At 38.7% G+C, this 19,443-nt stretch overlaps 1 protein-coding gene across 5 annotated transcripts in view; it reads left to right on the forward strand.

Moving 5' to 3' along the window:
- PRKCE (protein kinase C epsilon) overlaps positions 1-19,443 on the forward strand; it is a 301,037-nt gene that overhangs the window by 258,044 nt on the left and 23,550 nt on the right. For all 5 annotated transcript variants that reach the window (XM_080588243.1, XM_080588242.1, XM_080588241.1 and 2 more), the window contains exons 12-13: positions 15,311-15,449; positions 17,888-18,076. In XM_080588243.1, coding sequence (XP_080444369.1) covers positions 15,311-15,449; positions 17,888-18,076 — 328 coding nt within the window. The remainder of the gene's footprint in view (positions 1-15,310; positions 15,450-17,887; positions 18,077-19,443) is intronic.

The raw sequence follows: 19,443 nt of genomic DNA on the forward strand, positions 1-19,443 counted from the left end.
TACAGAGGCTTCTATCTAGTATATAAAAGACTGTTTCTTTAAAACTCAAGATTCTCATTTACAGTAAAAGCTTTTTATGACACCAGAAGAGCAATGCAACTTTACATTGGAATTAAATTGTACTCAGTGTGCTCAGTTTAAGGCTGTCAGAAGGATGCAAAAAGACTTTATTGAACATTATAATTTAATGAAACTTTATGTTACATAGTTTGTAGGCTGCGTAATTAGGTTTCTTTCTAGTCTTGGCCCATGTAAATATCTGGGAGTTTTATAGGATAATTTCTGGTCTTGTCAGAGTACTGAGTCTGGTTAGCAGGTCTCAGAAGCATTATTGTATTGGTGAGGCACACAGAAGTTTTGAAGATAGTTCCTCAGGCTCAAATTCAGCTTTTTTTAATGTGAAGAAATTGTCTAAGAATAGCTTGCTTTGGTGAATAATTTACATGATAGTCCTTCTGAAGTCAGTATTTACATGCAATGATTACTCAGTAAGTACCAAATGTTAGGGAATAAAATCGTGTTTCAGTCTCAATATTATATTTAGAATTACTTCTCTCTATTTTCATTTGGACTGCTGCATAACCTGTCTGTCTGTAGCCTCTGTCTTTACAACTGAAGGCAAATTGGTGTAGCACTCTTTGCTAACCTTGACATTGGTAAAAGTGAATAACCTCTAAATTTCCTAAGTGATGACGTTATTTTTCATGTGAGTAACCCACATGACTCATCTTTCCATAGCATTCATATTAATTAAAAGTAGTGGGGTGTTTTGTATGAGTAGATTTTTAGTGCTGATATTATACCGTTGGCACTACAGCCAAAGAAGTCCTCCAAGAGTGTCTTCCGGAGGAGATGGGGGGATCTACAGGTGCTGCATTTGAAATAATACTGGAGCTGAAGCTTCCTGCACAGATTCCCTAGGAGTGTTTGCACAGCTTTCTCTCAGAGGTCAGGTGGGGGAAGTAGTTTGATTTTGCTACACAATTGTAGTTTGAAAAGTGTATCTTATAAAATAGAGCTGCTCTGCATTATGATATGCAACCCTTTTTATTTATAGATCAAAGCAAAGTTTAGAGTTGGAACCATCAGTGCAAATCACAAGCTTCTGTGACCTTTGTCTGGAAGCAGCATTAGGGCTTATTGTATGTATAGATCAACTTAGAAGGGCAAGTAACTGCCATCTTTTCAGACACCTTCTTAATACTTTACAGGCAAATAATAAAGATTCTTTTCAGTTTTGCCAGAATCTCTCTACTGCACTAATCTTGTATCAAACATACTAGATAATTAACTACACAGAATTTTGAAAGACAAGTACATCTGCATAACATAACCCTTTTAGATGATTAAAAATAAAATAGATTTAACTCACTGTTTTTACAAGAATTTCTGTAGAAATCTGTTAAACTTCTGTTGTCTGCTGCTGGTTTGATCCTTGATAAATACAGCAGGATTAGGAAAGGTTTTAAATTAAGAGCCTACATACCCTTCCCAAGTTCAGACCACGTGGTTGTGTAAAAAGATGTTTAGGCATGTGAACTATGCTACTGAAATCAGAATAGAAGCAGAAATTATTAAAATCTTTCCTCTAGTGATTCCATATAAGTAAACATTTTGTTGGAAGCAACATTCTTGCTGAGTTACATCATTTCATTTATGCTATATAACTTATTTAGTCCATTCTGCGTAATCCTACATGCACTACACTGTGGAAAGGCTTTCCATAAAAAGACCCAAGAGGCTGAACTGAGACCAAAGTGAGGCTGGAAAAAAGCAGCGTCTGTACAAAAGTTCACTGAAGAGGGTTTTTTTTTTCTGACTAGGAAAGCATTCTTCTCCATGGAAACATGATATGGAGCTTTAACAGGAGTCTGCTTACTGCTAGGAGCTGTGTTTGTTCCACCCTAAGGGCACCCTTGGGAGCACAGGGAAGAGAATTCTGATAAATTTGTTTCTTTTATAAAAAGAAAAACACTATATGTAAAATCCTTCAGCAACCCTTTTCCTTTATGCTTTTGATGCACCATAAAGTTGCGAAGGGCCTTGGCTAGTACAGAAATGGAGCTGTGATGTCGGCTCATGCTGGCACATTAATGGCTTGCATAGGATCACCTGTGTTATTTGGCCATTTTATTGAATGCCCAGTGTTGTGGATGCAAGACTGATTTTTTTTTTTTTTTGGAAAAATATTTGTAAGTCTACAGAGTGTATGAATGTTATCCAAAGAAATGAAAGAAAATGAAGATCAGTTCTAGTTATAATGTTGGCTCCCAGTATTGCCGCAATTTCATTTTTTCCCTGAATCTGGTGGTTATTCTGTCTCATCCTTATAGAAGCACAAAATAAGCGTTGCTGAGGAAGTATAAAATTTGTGCTACCTTTTTAACAAGTGGATTCTAGTATTTTAATAGTTCTTCATCTTTACTATGTCTTCTCTTCTTTGAGTGTCTTGAAGGTCTGGTCCCATGGCTGAAAAATGGGGATTTATGTAAGTCTTATTACTTTTCTTTTGATAAACAGCCTCAGCTGAATTAAAAAGAACTTCAAAGCTTTGAAGCTAGAAAAGGGGTGGGGTGCAGGAGACAACAGGTCTTAAGGAGAGCTTTGGAGGCCGGCTGCTAGCACTAAGTGGCCTTGATTGTGTTCATCTATGTTTGGTAGGTAGATAATAAGGCTGCTTGAGTCAGTTTTCAGTCTTATCACAATGCTCAGGCAGGCTGATGTTCTCCTTTCTGCAACAGAACTGAACTAAAGCATGAGCTTTTCTTGGTAGCTGCTGGGAAAAAATGGCATGCTTCTCCCTTCTTCACTGAGGCAACAATACACTTTGAACTGGTCATTTCTGAGAGAGATGTCGACACAGATGTCGACATCAGTGTTACGTTAAGAATGTCATTTGGCGTTCATGAAAGAAAAAAATGAATTTTTCCTCTCTGAGAAAGAATATGGTCGGAGCATAGGACAGGGAAGTTGTGTACCTTAAAGCCGTTTGCATGTAGAGTGACAGCAGGGTAACAACGTGCAGGATTGGATCAAATTATCCTATGCCATTGTAGCTTCAACTTTTACTTAATAATCATTTAAAAATTTAGACTTGATCTTAATAGGCAGCATGATGGAAACAATAGGCTTCCAACGAAGAGAAGTTTTTGGCCCAATATTGTGATTGTGAATGAAAACCTGTCTCCCCTACTGTAGTTCTGTCACACTAAAATAATATCAGTATTGTTATGCACCATGAGGTTAATTGACCTTTAGGTTAGGGTAAGTGTAAGCTTAACAAGTTAAATGCCATTGAAAACAACCATCCAAATCAGAAATTCAAAAAGACCTGTTGTATGCATCTACGATTTAAAGAAGAAAATTGGAGACGTGGGATGAGATCCAGGACGAAACATCTGAAAGAGAGAGGCTAAAGTAGTCAACTCTAGTTGATTAAAGATATTCTGATCCTGTTTTTCTGTGGTGTCTTGACCTTACTAAAGTTCACTTAGTATGTAATGGAAAAAACAACCGGTTTGATAGCAAAGTACAGGAAATGCCTTCAATCATGGCTGATTACAGTAGCAGCTTTTCTTCTGTTGCTTTTTTTTTTTTTAATGCTCTTTCTATGTGCCTGAAACAACGTAGAATAAAAATGCTTTGGAGCACTTTATTTGGTGTGTCCAAGTAGAGCAATTAAATGTCTGGCTATTTGATGGATGTGTGTTGGGAGTTTTTGCAGTCAGGAAAATGTAATATGACTTAAATGAGAAAAATTCAGAAGTTTTATTGTACGTAAATTTAAATACTAGCAAATTCTGTGTGTGTGTGCAAGAGAGATTTCTACTAGACAAATGAATGCAGAACTTCTCTTAATCAGCCTTTGTCTGGCCATCTCCTACAAAAATGGAAGTTTCACAACTAATTTGAATGAAAATAAGGTAAATCTCTATCTGGAACACAGGAAGCTGGGAAGCTGAATGTACGTACACTGAATGTACATAAAGGCTCAGATTCATCTCACCTAACTTTAGGAATGCAAAACAAGCCTCAAAGTCAGGATCGTGCTTGTCCTAGAGTGCATTTAGCCAAGATAGGCTTCTTTAGGGAGCTGTGAAGCCCGCATATTCTGAATCAACCTCTTGGAGATACCTGTGGAGGTGGCTATGAAGGTAGCCTGAGGCAAACTGAGCTACCTCAAATGCTCAGATTTGGTGGGATCAGGTCAGAATCCTGAGAAATACGGGAAAGAATACTACAAAAACAGAACCAAATATTTCATAGCTTTAGTTACTTTTATGTCTTATATAAATTATAAAAAATTTTGGAATTGTGATTGATTACATTACAACCTTTATTCTATCATTCCTATTATCTGTGTAAAGCAATATGTCTTCTTTTGGGCTATTAAGAGTTGCAAGGCTTCATTGCTAAGACGATAGCTAGTGAGGACCGCTGCAGGAAACAAGATGCTACATGGATAGACATGCATTTGTTGGCTGAATGTTTTTCTGTTCTGTATAAGAAAGCTACCGTTGAAGAAAACAGTGAAGAGAAAAAAGAATGTTAGCCTTTTCTATTAGCCACAGAAACTATGCCTGAAAACCAAGTGCTCTTTTCTTTTCCGCATGTTTGCAGAAATACTTTTTTTCCAGTACCCAAATTTGTCATCATACCTACTGAGGCCACTGAGGAAAAATAAACACTGCTTTTGGTTTCTAAAGACAAACTTTTAAGCTGATCTGGATATGAGAAGTTAATTAGTATGTCTGCAGATAAATTTGCTTTCTAAGGTTATGCTAGCATTTTTTTCATAATCAAGTTTTCTGAACTTGATCTGACAAGCTTTTCTAGCTTCACGCCATCCTTTCACTGTCTTTCATTGTGGTTTTATCAAACAATGATTTAGTATTGTTTTGTTTAAAAGGATTATAGACATACATAGCAGGCACTCTTAGTTTGCTCTCCACCTAACTTATTGTTATAACAATGCATATGCAATCTTGTTTGTATGTTATCTGAGATATAAAAATAAGAGCATGAAGCATTGAATCTCACACAGTAGAATACCACAGCTTGAGTCAGTCTTTGGCTGAACTTGGGGAGCTCTATTGTCCTCAGCGGGATCACTGAGGTGTCAGCAAGGACAGGTTGTGTCACGTTACATATTTAGCAATGACTCAACACAACAGCTTTTTAGCAGAGACTGACACAGTAAATATTGTCAGTGGGAGTACAGAATTCATCTTGTTGTTCTCAGCTGGAATATCTAGAGCCACTTAGGATTTTTCAGCTAAAATTTTCAAGGAAAAGAAAGGTTAGAAAATGGTGTTTTTAACCAAAGTAGAGGGGGGAAAAAAATTCTCTCACAGAACTGTCAGTAGCCACTCACATGTCAGTCAGGCCACTGAGATGTGCATTGCAAGATCAGGATGCTCAGCCCTGGGTCAGAGCCAGCCTCGGAGAAGTGAACACCATCCTGAGCATCAGGCCAACAGCTATTTGCATGCTGCTTTTATACAAACTTTTGAACACGCTGTGTTTTCACTCAGCATAAAATGGTATTTATTTATTTTTTTAATCTCAACCTTTACAGAAGGGGAAGATCACTTGCTATCTGCTATAACTGTTTCTGAGGCAAACTGTTTGTCCTATACAGTGGGTCTAATATGAAGCCAGCTCCATTTGTGACAGTTCTTGGTAGAAAAACTGCAGGCCTGCAGGCCATGGGAAGGCAGAGTTGCCACTGGGATCCAACACAAAACTTGTCTAAATTAGGCCTTCAGATTCAGGCTAATTCAATAAGAACAGTTGTAACATTACATCCCATCCCTGCCTTAGTCTCGCTGAAGAATTGTTACATTCCCAGGTAGGGGTCATGGAAGGACAAGGATTAAAAAGCAGTGTGATGTGAATGTAAAAAGAAACTCTCTCTTGAAAAAGAAATAGAAACCACTCCCCTCTGTGCTTAGCCAATTTGTGAGAATGTTTTACATAATGTATATTTGAACTTCTAGATATTTCACTTATGTTCTCAAATAAAAATGTGGAAATAATAAGAAAGGAAAGGCAACACAAAGGAAAGCTGTTAAGTATGATATATTTATTTGTCTACACATTATTCTAAGGAAATTCAGCATAATAAGATAAGCAGATCATGCACTGTAATGTTCCTAAGTTGCTACCGACAATTGTAATAAAGTTATGGTCAAAGCCATTAAAAGGCCATATATAGAAATTATTTTATAGAAGTTGTTTTTATGCTACCAGAAAAGTCACTGCTTTCCTTAAGCTCCTGGAAAGGAATATTAAACCTTTGGTCAATACATCGTTAAGACATCAGTTAATAGTGAGGGCTGCATGATTAAAACATCTCAGGTCCTTGCTTTCCTAAAAGTTCTCTCAATGGTACATTGCTGGAGCTGGCAACTTCATGCAATCCATATTTTTACTTTCTAATGACTAGGTTTTACCAAGCCACATATAGCAATCATGTGTTTGTCTCCCTCTCATGTCCTTGGCAGGTAGATAGCAAGCTGCCATTTGCTACATTCCTTCTCCTGTCTCTGCCACCCCGGTAGTCCGCAAGATATTTGTGCAGATGGCACGGTGATGGACATTGTGCTAGATGGGGAAAGTAATATGTGGGTTTTTAAAATAAACATGCCTGACAGGAAAGCATTGTACATATGGATTCACATCAATAAAAGATGGATTTGCTGCATTGCAAACTTGGCACTGCTGAAAAGCAACGCTGTTTTCAAATCTGCACAGTGGGTTTTTCTGTATGTTGCTGGGTAGAGCTCTGCTATAGTTTTGGTAATAGATGATGCCCTTATTCTGTAATGTAAAAGTGGCAAAGAAAATGCTTTACATAAGTCCAGTAATTACTTAATGGATAAAAATAAAAGCAAAACAGAAATTCCAAGCCTTTCAGATAAACACAGGGAAAACTTCCTGAGATCTCTTACAACAATAAAAGCAGCAGAAGCACTTTTTCCTCAGCTTTCTCCTTACTCCCTCCTTGCTAACAAAAACTGTCCTACTGTTCTGAATCCACCCGTAAGAATGAACAGTCCAGCGCATGTTGTATTTCTTACTCTATAGGTAAGGGAGATCACCTTACCTGGTAGAACCTGACATCCAATGACACTGCTATTATTGCATTTTCATGCTCAGTAACAGGAAAAATTACAGGCTTCTTTTCTGTACAGTTTTTAGAAAGGCAGAAAATGATGTTTTTAGTTTGTGTTATCTTAGAAGTTATGGTTTGGGTTTGTTTTCCCATTTATCTCCAATCTGTCATAGGGATAAGAAAGCCTTGCTGATGTTTTATGACTAATATACTTAATGAAATAAAAGAATCCACTAGTGAAGAACAGTTTTAGTTTATCTATCCCATAGCCTATGTATGGAAGCTGGTATTAAGTTGATGAGGCTTAGTTACTAAAGAAGCTGATATCAGAACATAACAAATATTGAAATTCTTTTTTGTTTTCTGATCAGCTCCGTATATAGCTCCATTTTGGTTAGACCAGAATCTCGTACATTAGTTATCTGGGTATTTGAAGAACACCAATATGTTTGAAGAACTGAGATGAAGATTTTGGTGAATTTATTGGTCATACAGAAAAAACGTTTCAGGCAGTATGGTACAAATGGTCCAAGTTATATGATATTTTCTGCTTATGGCTAAAAATCATATTGAAAATGCACTATTAACTAAAATTACAGCAAAGGGCAAGTTTGTGCTGGGTATAGGAGAGACCTGTTGGTGCAGGAGAGCATCTTTGTCTCAAATGCAATTTGGATACCACTGAATAACTTAAAAAGTAATTCTAAAAATGTAGAGGTCTTACCTTAATTAAAATAGAAAGAGTAATTTCATCTTACTAATTGAAATTGTTAATTGATATAATGAGGGTGTTGCCCTCAGTTATGAATTTCAATAACCGTAGGACTGGAGAACAGTTCTATTAGCACTCCATGTCTTGTTACGGGGATGTTTCCTTTTTACCTTCTGTGGTTTCTTCTGTGAATAGCCTGTCTATTCAAAGCCTGCAGAGTGGATGTGATTTTCCCATGCAGGGGAACAATGGCAGTGGCAATGATTTCAAATACACTATTGAAAGGGTTTATTGCAGCTGAAAGTCAGAAAAACAAAACAAAATTATGAAGGATCTGTTTCTTTGACAGTAGTTCAGTAACTACATGTTTTTGACTTGCGTTCTTTGATGTTCTGTCGATGTTTAATAAGGTGCAGTACTTCACTTAACTTTCATCCTATAAAGGAATATCCTTGTTTCCAATGCAGTTATTATTTGTAGATAATGATTATGATACACTGAAATGTACATGCTTTATATTTTTGTTGCTTATTCAGCTGCTAGAGTAAAAGCAGATGCTGCAGAGATATTTCATTGTAAAATGATTGCTTAAACCAACATGTTATCATGTTTCTTAGCTACTTGATCCTGTTCTTCAAATATGGATTTATTTAGTCACTAATGTTTACCTGATTCAAAGGCTACTGTCAGTAATGTTTGGCAGACTCACTGTTCAAAACCCATCTTGACTGTTTAACTGCCTTACTTTCAACAAGAAAATTACCTGTTATCTAAATGGCATGTATGACACATGGCCACACAGACAAGGCGGTTATCTTGCTGGCTACTGTTTGAAGTCAGGCTTGAAGAACCCAATCCTGCGAAGTCCTCATCACCGGAGCATTTCTGGGAAGCGAGGGCAGTCGGTGGCTCATGACACTGGCATGTGGAGGAATGAATGAGCGTTAGGGAAGCTTTCTTGCAGGTTACCTGCAGCCAGCCCGCTCTTCTGTTCTGACATGCACAAGCCTTGCTGTTACAATCCTGATTCTCTCTAAAGATCCTGCCAGTCAATCCAGCTTCTGAGGTGACTGTGATGCTGGCAGATGCCCAGAAATGGAAACCGAGGCTTAAATTTCTGGTTAATGCTTTCTGAGAAAAAGAATGATTTAAAAAAGAACATGTTACGCAACTGACTGCTCAAGTCAACTGAACTGACTGTACAAAGTATCTTGGCAAACAAAGGAGAGAGATAGCTTAATGTATCATTACTGCATTCAAGCAACCAGGGCATTTTCCTAGCTTAACTGGTTAGGTTGTTTGCAAGTTGCAAGTAGTTACTCAGGTTGTGGGAGCTCATTTTGTCAGAAACAGATGACTTTCTTAGTTCCTACAAAGAGTATGCAAAATGAGAAAAAGAAGAATGTAATAGATCTTTGTCATTGAGCTATTTGACACTGTGTTATGTGGTAAGCTCTGATTTAGACACAGACAGCTGGCAGTAATACCGGGAACCAAGTAAAAGTCTGGATGGATCCGAATGGATCATTCTGTACAATGAATTTACATTCCAGAGACAGAGCTGTTTACTTTTTGTGATGATAGGAGAGCTGGCTGTGTCTTAGAACAGTTCTGGGGAGATAGAGGTCTTAAACTAAAAGTTTTTTTCACTGGCACTGCTGCTCTGCAAAAACAAGTTTCCTTGACAATTCTTTTCTGTTACTTTTTCATTTGTTTCCTCATCTCTCTCTGAGCATTTTGATTTAGTCTTTTTTTTTTTTTCCTCTGAGGTGATAAATGTCACATTACCTACTCTCTTACATTTATTTAGTAACTAAGCTTTGTTTTTCCATTTTTTTTTGATTCTGTCAACTGCAAATTGTTTTTGAATGGTTTTCAGTGCAGGCAGTTTTATGGACTACGATAATCTCGTGGGCTAGCTCTGAATTTGGCACTTTGGCAGACTCCCAGCTTACCTTTTAACCTCCCATATCTACTTTGATGGAAGTCATGCTGTTGTTGCTTTAGCTTCTTCCAAATTTCTTCTGAAACTTTAATGCACTTTGTATTTGCAGTAATAAAAATCTACTGGTGTCAAATTCCATTACTGCATGAGTAATTAAGCTGATGTCCTCAACGCCTCTAATAGAGTTGTTGAAGAGGCTTATAATCTTCATTGTTTAAGCCTGATGAAAGGGTCCCACTTGTGTTTTTTTCTGTCAAGTAGGACTATAATTTCATAAATAGTAAGGAAGTTAAAGTGACTTGTGCTTTTACAGGTAAGCTTAAAATTTCACTGTTGGTCTTTACAGGTAGTCAGAATTTAATATTAAGGCTCTTGCTTTTTTTCCCTATGCTCAGTCTGTTCATTCTCTTTTTCTACTGTCAAGTTTTTATTTCTAGTTTCTGTTACTTACAGGAACCTTTAAGCAAATAAAGGGATAGTAAAGGGATAGTAGGAGGTGATTGTTTGGCAGGTTAAATGGTTAGATGGAGGGGATTATGCTGTAGCCCGTTTGATCTCAGGTTGTTTAGGAACTGGTAAAAAAGATGACCTCAAGGAATGACAAAATATGTAGCCTTCTCCAAGGGGCCTTATGCAGGTGAACAGCTGAGGACATACAAGAGTAGTGCAACTGATCTGGAGAGACCGAAGTCAGGTGTAGGGCATATTGGTTGCAAGGAGCATTTCTACATTCCATATATACTTCAATTACATAAACCATAATTGATGAGGCTAGTTTATGGGGGGAACGGTGGATTTACTGTTAATGAGGTATATCTGACTTTGTCAAACATCTTGCGTATGCACAAACCACTTAGCATGTGCACAGCATAACTGGCTTCTACATGCACAGTAAATCATCCAGTGCTTCCCAGAAGTGTCTGATTTAATACTCTGATGTGCAGTCTTTATGCAGACCTTGAGCAGTAAGCCCACTGTGTACCAGAAATACCTGATTTTTTTTGCTATCCTGTATATGTAGTATAGGTTAGATATAGGCAGGACAGCATGCCCAAAATCGTGAACAAGTGTTAAAAAAAAAAAAAAAAGACAAAATAATAATAAAATCCACCTACTGAAGTAGGGCTGATATGGAGAAAAGAGCATCTCAGGGGAAATCCCAGCATACTGTATCTGTGGATATGTCTCACATAACACAGCCTTGGAATGGTTATTTGATTATGGAATGCCATGTGCTGGAAAGGACCTTAAAGATCATCTAGTTCCAACTCCCATGCCATGGGTTGGGGTGCCACTCTTTTGCTCCAAGAGCAGTGTCTTTAAAGAGCTGCCAGCTCCGATCAGTTCCTCTGTCCCTAAGGACAGATTCCCAGCAAATCGTATCCACTAATTCTTTAAACATTTTAGCCACTCTTGTAATCTGGCCTGGCTTCAGAGCCAGCATAATAATCTGCTGAAGGTAGATCCTGCATTTTTAATTAATTTTCTGGGTTCTTGCTCAAAACGTGGCAAAAGGCAGGAGAAATCCTTTTATGATGCTAAGTTAATTCATTATAATATTTATATCACACAGCCGTAATTCCCCCTAAGTAGTGACCACGATGCAGTCATAATATTAAATTGTCCACTGGTACAGGACAATACACAGTACTTTCAATGCCCATTGTAAGTCATGTCCCTAATCTGATAAACACATTAAAAATTGGTTGATTGACAATTTTATCTTGGAGCAAGCTTGTCATCTTCTGCAAATGTGGATATTGTAGTCCCAAATCCCCAGACAAAGTTGGAGGAGACACAGTATATGCAGGACAGGCTTCCTCTAGAAATTCCACCTAGCAAAGGAAGAGAAGCATCAATGAGCCCTGGCCTACCAAATGGCACTTTCAAGGTAGGCAGAGTTTTTGAAGAAGTAAATGTGGGGTGAACATGCCCCTTGGTGGGGATGAGGAGAAAATGAGAATGAGTTACCTCTTTTAGAACACGAGGACAAAAGTTTCCACCTGAGTGACATAAATAAGGCATTAGAAGTCAAAAGAAGGTACAAGCCAAGCACAGTGGGTCACACCAAACATCACTCAGGTTAGATATCCTGTTCTTGGCAATGGTCAGTAGCTTAAGCAGTAATGTGCACTTATTACAAATCAAATATCCTCTTTTCTTGTAGATGTAGCAGTATCTAAGTACATTAACGAGCTCAACCACAGCATGTTCACTGCAGCCCAGACTGCCTCCCATATTAACTTCTTTAATGAGTTCATCCACACTGGTGAGCACCAGGTCTGGTAACACTTCCCCTCTGGTTGGTTTGTCGAATAGCTGGACCAGGAAGTTATCTTCTACTTCCTTCATGAGTCTCCTGGATTGCTTACAGCCTGCTGTGTTGCTTTCCCAGCAGACATCCAGGTGGTTGAAATCCCCCAGCAGGATGAGAGCCTGTGAGCATGATGCTTCTTGTAGCTGAAGCAAGATGGCCTTGTCAACAGGCTCCCCTTGATCTGGCAGCCTGTAGTAGTCCCCAGCCACAAGGTGTCCTTTATTGGTCCAGTCCTTAACTTTTACCCACAAGCTCATAACCTGTCTGTGTCTGTTTCTCAGAGGTATCACAGTCTATTTCTTAACATAGAGATCAACCCCCCCACCCCTCCTTCCCTGCTTATCTCTTCTGAAAAGCTTGCAGCCCTCAATTGCAGTATTCCAGTTGTGTAATTCATCCCACTACGTTTCCGTGATAGCAGTTAGGTTGTACTTTTCTAATTGCACCGTGGTTTCCAACTTCTCCTGCTTGTTTCCCATGCTGCGTGCATTGGCGTAGAGGCACTTAATCATTTAATCTGTCTGAATGTTTCCACTGTGGATCTAAAGTCTGGGGGCTGGAATTTGTTGACATTAAAGATTTTGGCAACAAAAACTGTATCTTTTCATAGATTCATGGAATGGTTTGGGTTGGAAGGGACCTTAAAGATCATCTAGTTCTAACCCCCTGCCATGGGCAGGGACACTTTCAACTAGACCAGGTTGCCCAAAGCTCCATCCAGGCTGGTCTTGAACACTTCCAGGGACGGGGCATCCACAACTTCTCTGGGAAACTTGTTCCAATGTCTCACCACCCTCATGTGAAGAATTTCTTCCCAATGTCTAATCTAAATCTACCCTCTTTCAGTTTAAAACCGTTCCCCCTTGTCCTATCACTGCACCCTCTAACAAAGAGTCCCTCCCCATCTTTCCTGTAGCCCCCTTTAGGTACTGGAAGGCTGTCGTAAGGTCTCCCTGGAATTTTCTCTTCTCCAGGCTAAATAACTCCAACTTTATCAGCCTGTCTTCGTAGCAGAGGTACTCTTGTCTTCTGATCATCCTCATGGCCCTCCTGTGTATTCACTGTAATAGGTCCATGTGTTTCTTCTGCTGGGGGCCCCAGAGCTGAACACAGGACTCCAGGTGGGGTCTCACAAGGATGGAGTAGAGGGGGAGAATCACCTGCCTTGACCTGCCAGCTACACTTCTTTTGATGCAGCCCAGGATACAATTAGCTTATGGGGCTGCAAGTGCACACTGCTACCTCATATTCATTTTTTCATCCACCAATACCCCCATGTTCATCTCCTCAGGGCTGCTGTCAATCCATTTTCTGTCTAACCTGTATTTGTGCTTGGCGTTGCCCCAACCCAGGTACAAGACCTTGCACTTGGCCTTGTTGAACTTCATGAGGTTCACACAGGCCCACCTTTCAAGCGTGTCAAGGTCCCTCTGGGTTGCATTCCTTCTCTCACTGTGTCTGTCACACCATTCAGCTTGCTGTCATCCGCAGACTTGCTGAGAGTGCACTCAATCCCACTGTCATGTTACCAACAAAGATGTTACATATACCACATACCAGTGCCAATTCAGACCACCAAGTGACACCACTCATCACTGGTCTCCATCTGCACATTGAGACACTGACTGCAACTCTTTGAGTGCCACTATCCAGCCAATTCCTTATCCACCAAGTGGTCCATCCATCTAATCTATGTCTTTCCAATTTAGAGAAAAGGATGTGGTGAGGGACAGTGTCAAAAGCTTTGCACAAGTCCAGATAGATGACATCAGTTTCTCTTCCCTTATCTACTAACCATGACCACACCATAGAAGGCCACCAAATTTGTCAGGCACGATCTGCCCTTGATGAAGCCATGTTGCCTATCACCAATCACCTCTCTTGTTTTTCATTTGTTCACAGAGGTTGGCATGCAATTTTATTCCTATAACTGATTTAGAATTTGTATGCACGTACTTATTTATCATCAATTCCATCTACAGAAACTTCTCTAATATGTCTAGAAAAAAAGTTCTGATCAAAAGGTGCCCACACAAAGTCACCTAAGGACACGTCTTTTGATTCTCACCTCTGTATGCATTCATACATACAATGTCTTCCTTTATTACTGCATAGCTTTAATACACTACAAAAGCATCTACGGCCTAGATGGAAGTATAAAAATAAAGTAGGCCATGCAATATCAGTGAATTGTAGAATATCCTGAGTTGGAAGTGACCCACAGTGAATCTTCTTGTCTTTGTTTTTTGTGGTTTTTTTTTATCATTTATACATGATAAAATGTTATTAATAGTGGATTTTATTTTATTGTTGTTGTTGTTTTTCATGCAAGTGAGGGCTCTTTTGTGCACTGGCTTTGCAGATCCTACTATAGTTTAGTCTAAGGTAGTGGCAGGTAAGTTAAATGGTACCTAGCATCCATTGTGTTGGATCATGAAAAAACTATCAATGGTATATTTAGAAAATGTGCAGAGGGCAAGACAGGAAAGGTGGATATCCCTTTCTCAACCTGTTTTTGACCTCACCCAGTTTAATAACTGAAGAATTGTGTATTTTCGACACAAAGACATTTGTACAAAGAATGATCAGAGGCAGCTGCTAAGATGTGTTGTTTAACAATGAATGCAAAATAGCCATGCGAGATTATTTCTGCACAGCTTTTAAACTGCAGAAAATTAGGGTCCCAAAGATAGGAGCATTGTTTTTCAGCCCTCTTCTTGCAATCTGAACTTTGAATTTCTATTATATGTTAAGAATACAATTCAAAGTAATCCAGGTTTGAAAGTAACAATTAATTCAACCCATGTGATAAATATGGGTAAATCGGTACTTCTTACTTTGTGCTGATACAAAAAGGGAGAGTGACTTTATTAGACAACGTTGACCTATTTCATATAAGAGTCTTAGATCTGTAGCGAGCGAGAGACTGAGATCTTTTCCAAATGTTTCTGATGCTTTACAGTTGTGCTTCCATGCAGCTGAAGAGAGAGTACAGGCCTCATCTTACAGAATGCTTGTCATTACCTGCTTCCTTATTGCCATTATCCAGGTCTATTTAGTGACTGCTACTAGTCACTTTTCATGCACGCATGTGAAGGACAGTTACTTGGTGTTGTTTGTGAAACCATCTATTAGTCACGTTCTATGGTTTGTGTTCAAATTCAGGAGCGCATGCTCAAAATTTGAGAGCTGATTTAATTCTGGGACTTTTTATTTCAGGGACCTGAAACTGGACAATATTCTTCTGGATGCAGAAGGCCACTGTAAACTGGCTGACTTTGGGATGTGCAAAGAAGGGATTCTGAATGGAGTGACCACCACAACCTTTTGCGGCACGCCTGACTATATAGCTCCAGAGGTATTTTTTTTTGCACTGTGCTAAGAATATAGATAGTATCATTCATCAGATGGACTCTTAATGTGTAATTTTAGACACTTTTTGTATGTAGATGAAAACAATAGATGATGCAAACTAGGCTGTGCCACATTTTTCCTAGTTAATCCTGCAGAATTTGTTTACTCTATAGGGCAAGAACAGTATTCCATGTCGATAGGAGTTGGATTTTCTTTTATTTATTCCCTGAACTTAACAATATTCTTCTCCATATTCTCATTTCTGACTTAGCATCATTGTGAAGGCATTTCAAAGAAGCCTTCACTGAAGCCTTTAAGAAGATAGATGCAACTGAGTACTGTCAGCACTAGTCTTTAGTAGTTATAAAAAGTTTTTTAATTCTTCATGAGACTTAAAGGGGGATGTTCATATGGAAGAGACTGTGTTTGGTGTCATTTTGCGTAACACCTTTGTGGGAATATCATTTCTTCTTTTCTTTAAAGTGTTTGTGAGTGAAAGATACTATCTTTGTGGTACTTACATGGATAGGGAGAAAATACAGATACTTGAATAGAAACATAGGATCCTTTTATAGGGATGCTGCAAAAATCATATAAAACAGGTGAAAACACCTAAATTCACTTTAAGGCATTCATTGGGTAAAAGAATTTGCTGATAATTGTGCTGGTTTCACGTATCTTAAATTTTAAGATTATAAGGTGAATTTCTGAGAGCTTCAAAAGAATCAGTATTATGCAGTTTGTCTGCTAGACAGACTTAGTCAGCTCAGTTTAGTTAGTAATCCATGCATCTTTTTTGCCAAAGATTCAGTGTGCTGATATAGTGTAAAAAGTTTCATTGGTTTGTCTTTCATCAACCATAAATTTGCATCAGAGAAAAATGTTAGTTTATTATTTGCTAGAGACAATAAATTAGAAATCCATATTGTTAGAGTTCATGTCTGTCAAGCTTTGGTAGCACAACTGATAGGTTGTGAGTCATCTTGGAACTATTGTAACATCTATGAACACATTTTGTGGCATTTCAAAAGAACTCTGCAGGTAAAAGAAAGCAAGTGCCAGAGTGATGCGTTTGGTTTTATATGAATTCTTTTTTGATTTAGTATACTAATTGAGTCATTTAGCAAATTCTTTAAAAACTATTACTAAAAACAAAGCAATAATAATATTCTAGGAACTTTTACATTAAATGCTTTTCTCACTGATGTCAGTAACTCAGGCTTCCGTTTTGTCATCCTGATTGCAGAAGCTTATCTTCTGCTCCTATCTCTCTTGCCTCATGGTAGTATTTTTCAATTTCCTTTTCTTTAGCAATATCTGAATTCCAGAGAGTGTGCCCTGAGCACTTGAAAAGTACGCTTCTGAAGAGTATCCTCTTCTATAATTAATGTGTATAAAATTTAATATCCAATGAACTAAGAATCCAGTTGGGATCCAGACAGCTGCATCCAAATGTTAAACTCATTTCTGTTTTTACGTTAAGAGAGAATTTGGTTTTCTACATTACAGTACAATCATTATTCCCAAACACAGCACGAAGCTAATGCAGTTCACCACAAGGCTTCTGACTGTAGCACCACTAATATTGTCTAAGGAGGTGGTGAAGTTGCTGCCATTCCAACTCATTTTAAGCCAGTCAGCTTCACCTTAAGCAGTCACCCACTCTTCTTTCTCCAGTCCCCTGTCATGCTGAAATGCTGCAGCCAAACTACAAGCTCCTTTTTAGTGGAGAGGAGCCAAGAATTAGACTTGTCCCATGTACAGCAATAGTTCTGTAACACCAAGTAAGACGATAAAATTCCATCACTCTAAACCACTACTCCCCACTAAAGGTATTTGCTACAAGGTTGAACTTGTACCACCCGAAAAGTTGTAGCCAGTTTTTCTGAAAGCAAAAGCAATTAAAGTGAGTCCTACAGCCATGCATTTATTGTACAGTATTTCAATGCTGTAAAAAGAACTTGAACAAAAATGCTTTTGGCTTCCCTCAGCCCTACCTAAAGGATGAGAATAAATCTCTCAGATGATCTCTGTGCAACATAACAAGTTGGTTCAGTTTGTTTTGCTCAAGATAGAGACAAGGAAATGTTTCACATTTTCCACCAATCTGTTTTGTATATGTGATCTTTCTTCCCCTATAGCGTGACCTGCTTTAAACAGTTTGGAAGGATATACAGCTTTTTTGCCCATGAGCATACTCCTTTACTCAGGGGACTGATAAACTCAGTTAGTACTTCTGAGAAAACTGTGCATTGACACTCAGCTCTCTTAGTGCAAACTGCATCGGTAAGAAACCATGCCTGATGTTACTGACGTCAGTGTGGGTTTTAGTCCTCCTTAGGCACTGGGGAAAGAAAGGGTGTATCATGTTGAAACAGTAAATGTGCAGCTGAGAGTGTTGTCTGTCTTGCCTGTTCAATGTGATCTCTTTTTCTATACCAGATCCTCCAGGAGTTAGAATATGGCCCTTCAGTAGACTGGTGGGCTCTGGGTGTTCTCATGTACGAAATGATGGCTGGGCAACCCCCCTTTGAAGCTGACAATGAAGATGATCTCTTTGAATCCATCCTTCACGATGATGTCTTATATCCAGTCTGGCTCAGTAAAGAAGCCGTCAGCATTTTAAAAGCAGTGAGTCTTCTATTACTTGTTTTGCTCCGCCTCTTCTTCATGGCTTTCTTTTTTTATTATTTTTTTCCTTGATTAAAATTGAATTTGCTAAAAGTTGTTGAGAACAGTCACCACTGGGAGTTCAAGCACAGTTCAGAGTGCCACTGTTAGGATAATGGGGCCTGGGATAAATTACACCGCTTGTGGGAAAGGAACAGAATGTTTGTATTCCACGCAGTTGTACACTGCATAAATCTGTGTACTGCAGATTCATGTTTCAGGGAAAACCCAACCAACTAGAACTGTGCTGCCACTTTGACACTTTATATGCCGCATGTTCACTAGAGTGGGGGAAGCACTATGTAAAGAAAAAGTGTCAGTGTTTTTATTTAACCCACCCGAAGCCTTTCTTCCCTTATTATCAAGATAGGTTGAAAGCCTTTTATTTACAGCTATATGTTCTACATTTTAGTTCATGTAACAATTTGATTAAGCAGTCTTACTCAAGGGCAATTGTTTCTGCCCTGGCTGGTGTTTTACAGTATAAGGATTGGCTTGATAGAAGTGTGCCACCAAAAGCAGCAATTTTTTAAACAAAACATGCTACTATTTTTCTCTTGGTGACTGAAATAAGGAGACTATCTATTAAGAGGGCAGCTGCTAGTGTGAACTCCTGCAGTTACATTTTGGGTCACATACGTACAGGGTTACCTTTTGAAAGAAAACTACAGAAAACTTGAACAAATTCTGATTTTTATAACAGTGGACAGGTAGCACTTTGCTCAGAACTGCTCATACTGATCTCTTAAAAACACATTCAGGTTTATTCTAGACGAGAGGGAGTGGGGGCGCTGCAGGTGAGGGAGCTCTAGAGAAGGATTCAAACCAGAAGTCCAAGGTAACATTTCTGAGTTGTGAACTGTAGTATCTCTTTTGCTCTTTGCTCCAGTCTCTGTAGTGATGGCAGGGAGGACTTATTAAAGTTGACCTTCATACATATTTTCTCTACTCCCCCTACATACCTTTCTGATGTCTTTTCATAAGCTGACATGATACTTTCATGTGTCTGTTTTTATTTCCAGACTCTTCAATTATTTTCAGTCCAGCAATTAAAATGTATGGACTTGAGCTGCAGAATTCAGACAGATATCCAGGGTTCAGGGGTTATTTTAGCCTGTTGTAGAGAAAGGGTTTTTGTCAATGTTCATATCTGCATCTGAATTTCACTTAAGTCCAGAGATTTTCTGTAGTGTTCTACAGTGTTTCAGTTTCACATTCTGTAAGATCTGTTCCTTTGGCTCCCCATCCAAAGGCTCTTTCTGTGAATCAGCATTAGCTGAGCTGTCTGTTATTCTGAAACATTCATCAGAGGGGGAAAATTAACTGAA

This window comes from Anser brachyrhynchus (genome assembly GCF_964034855.1).
Source record: "Anser brachyrhynchus genome assembly, chromosome: 3".
NCBI classification, from domain to species: domain Eukaryota; kingdom Metazoa; phylum Chordata; class Aves; order Anseriformes; family Anatidae; genus Anser; species Anser brachyrhynchus.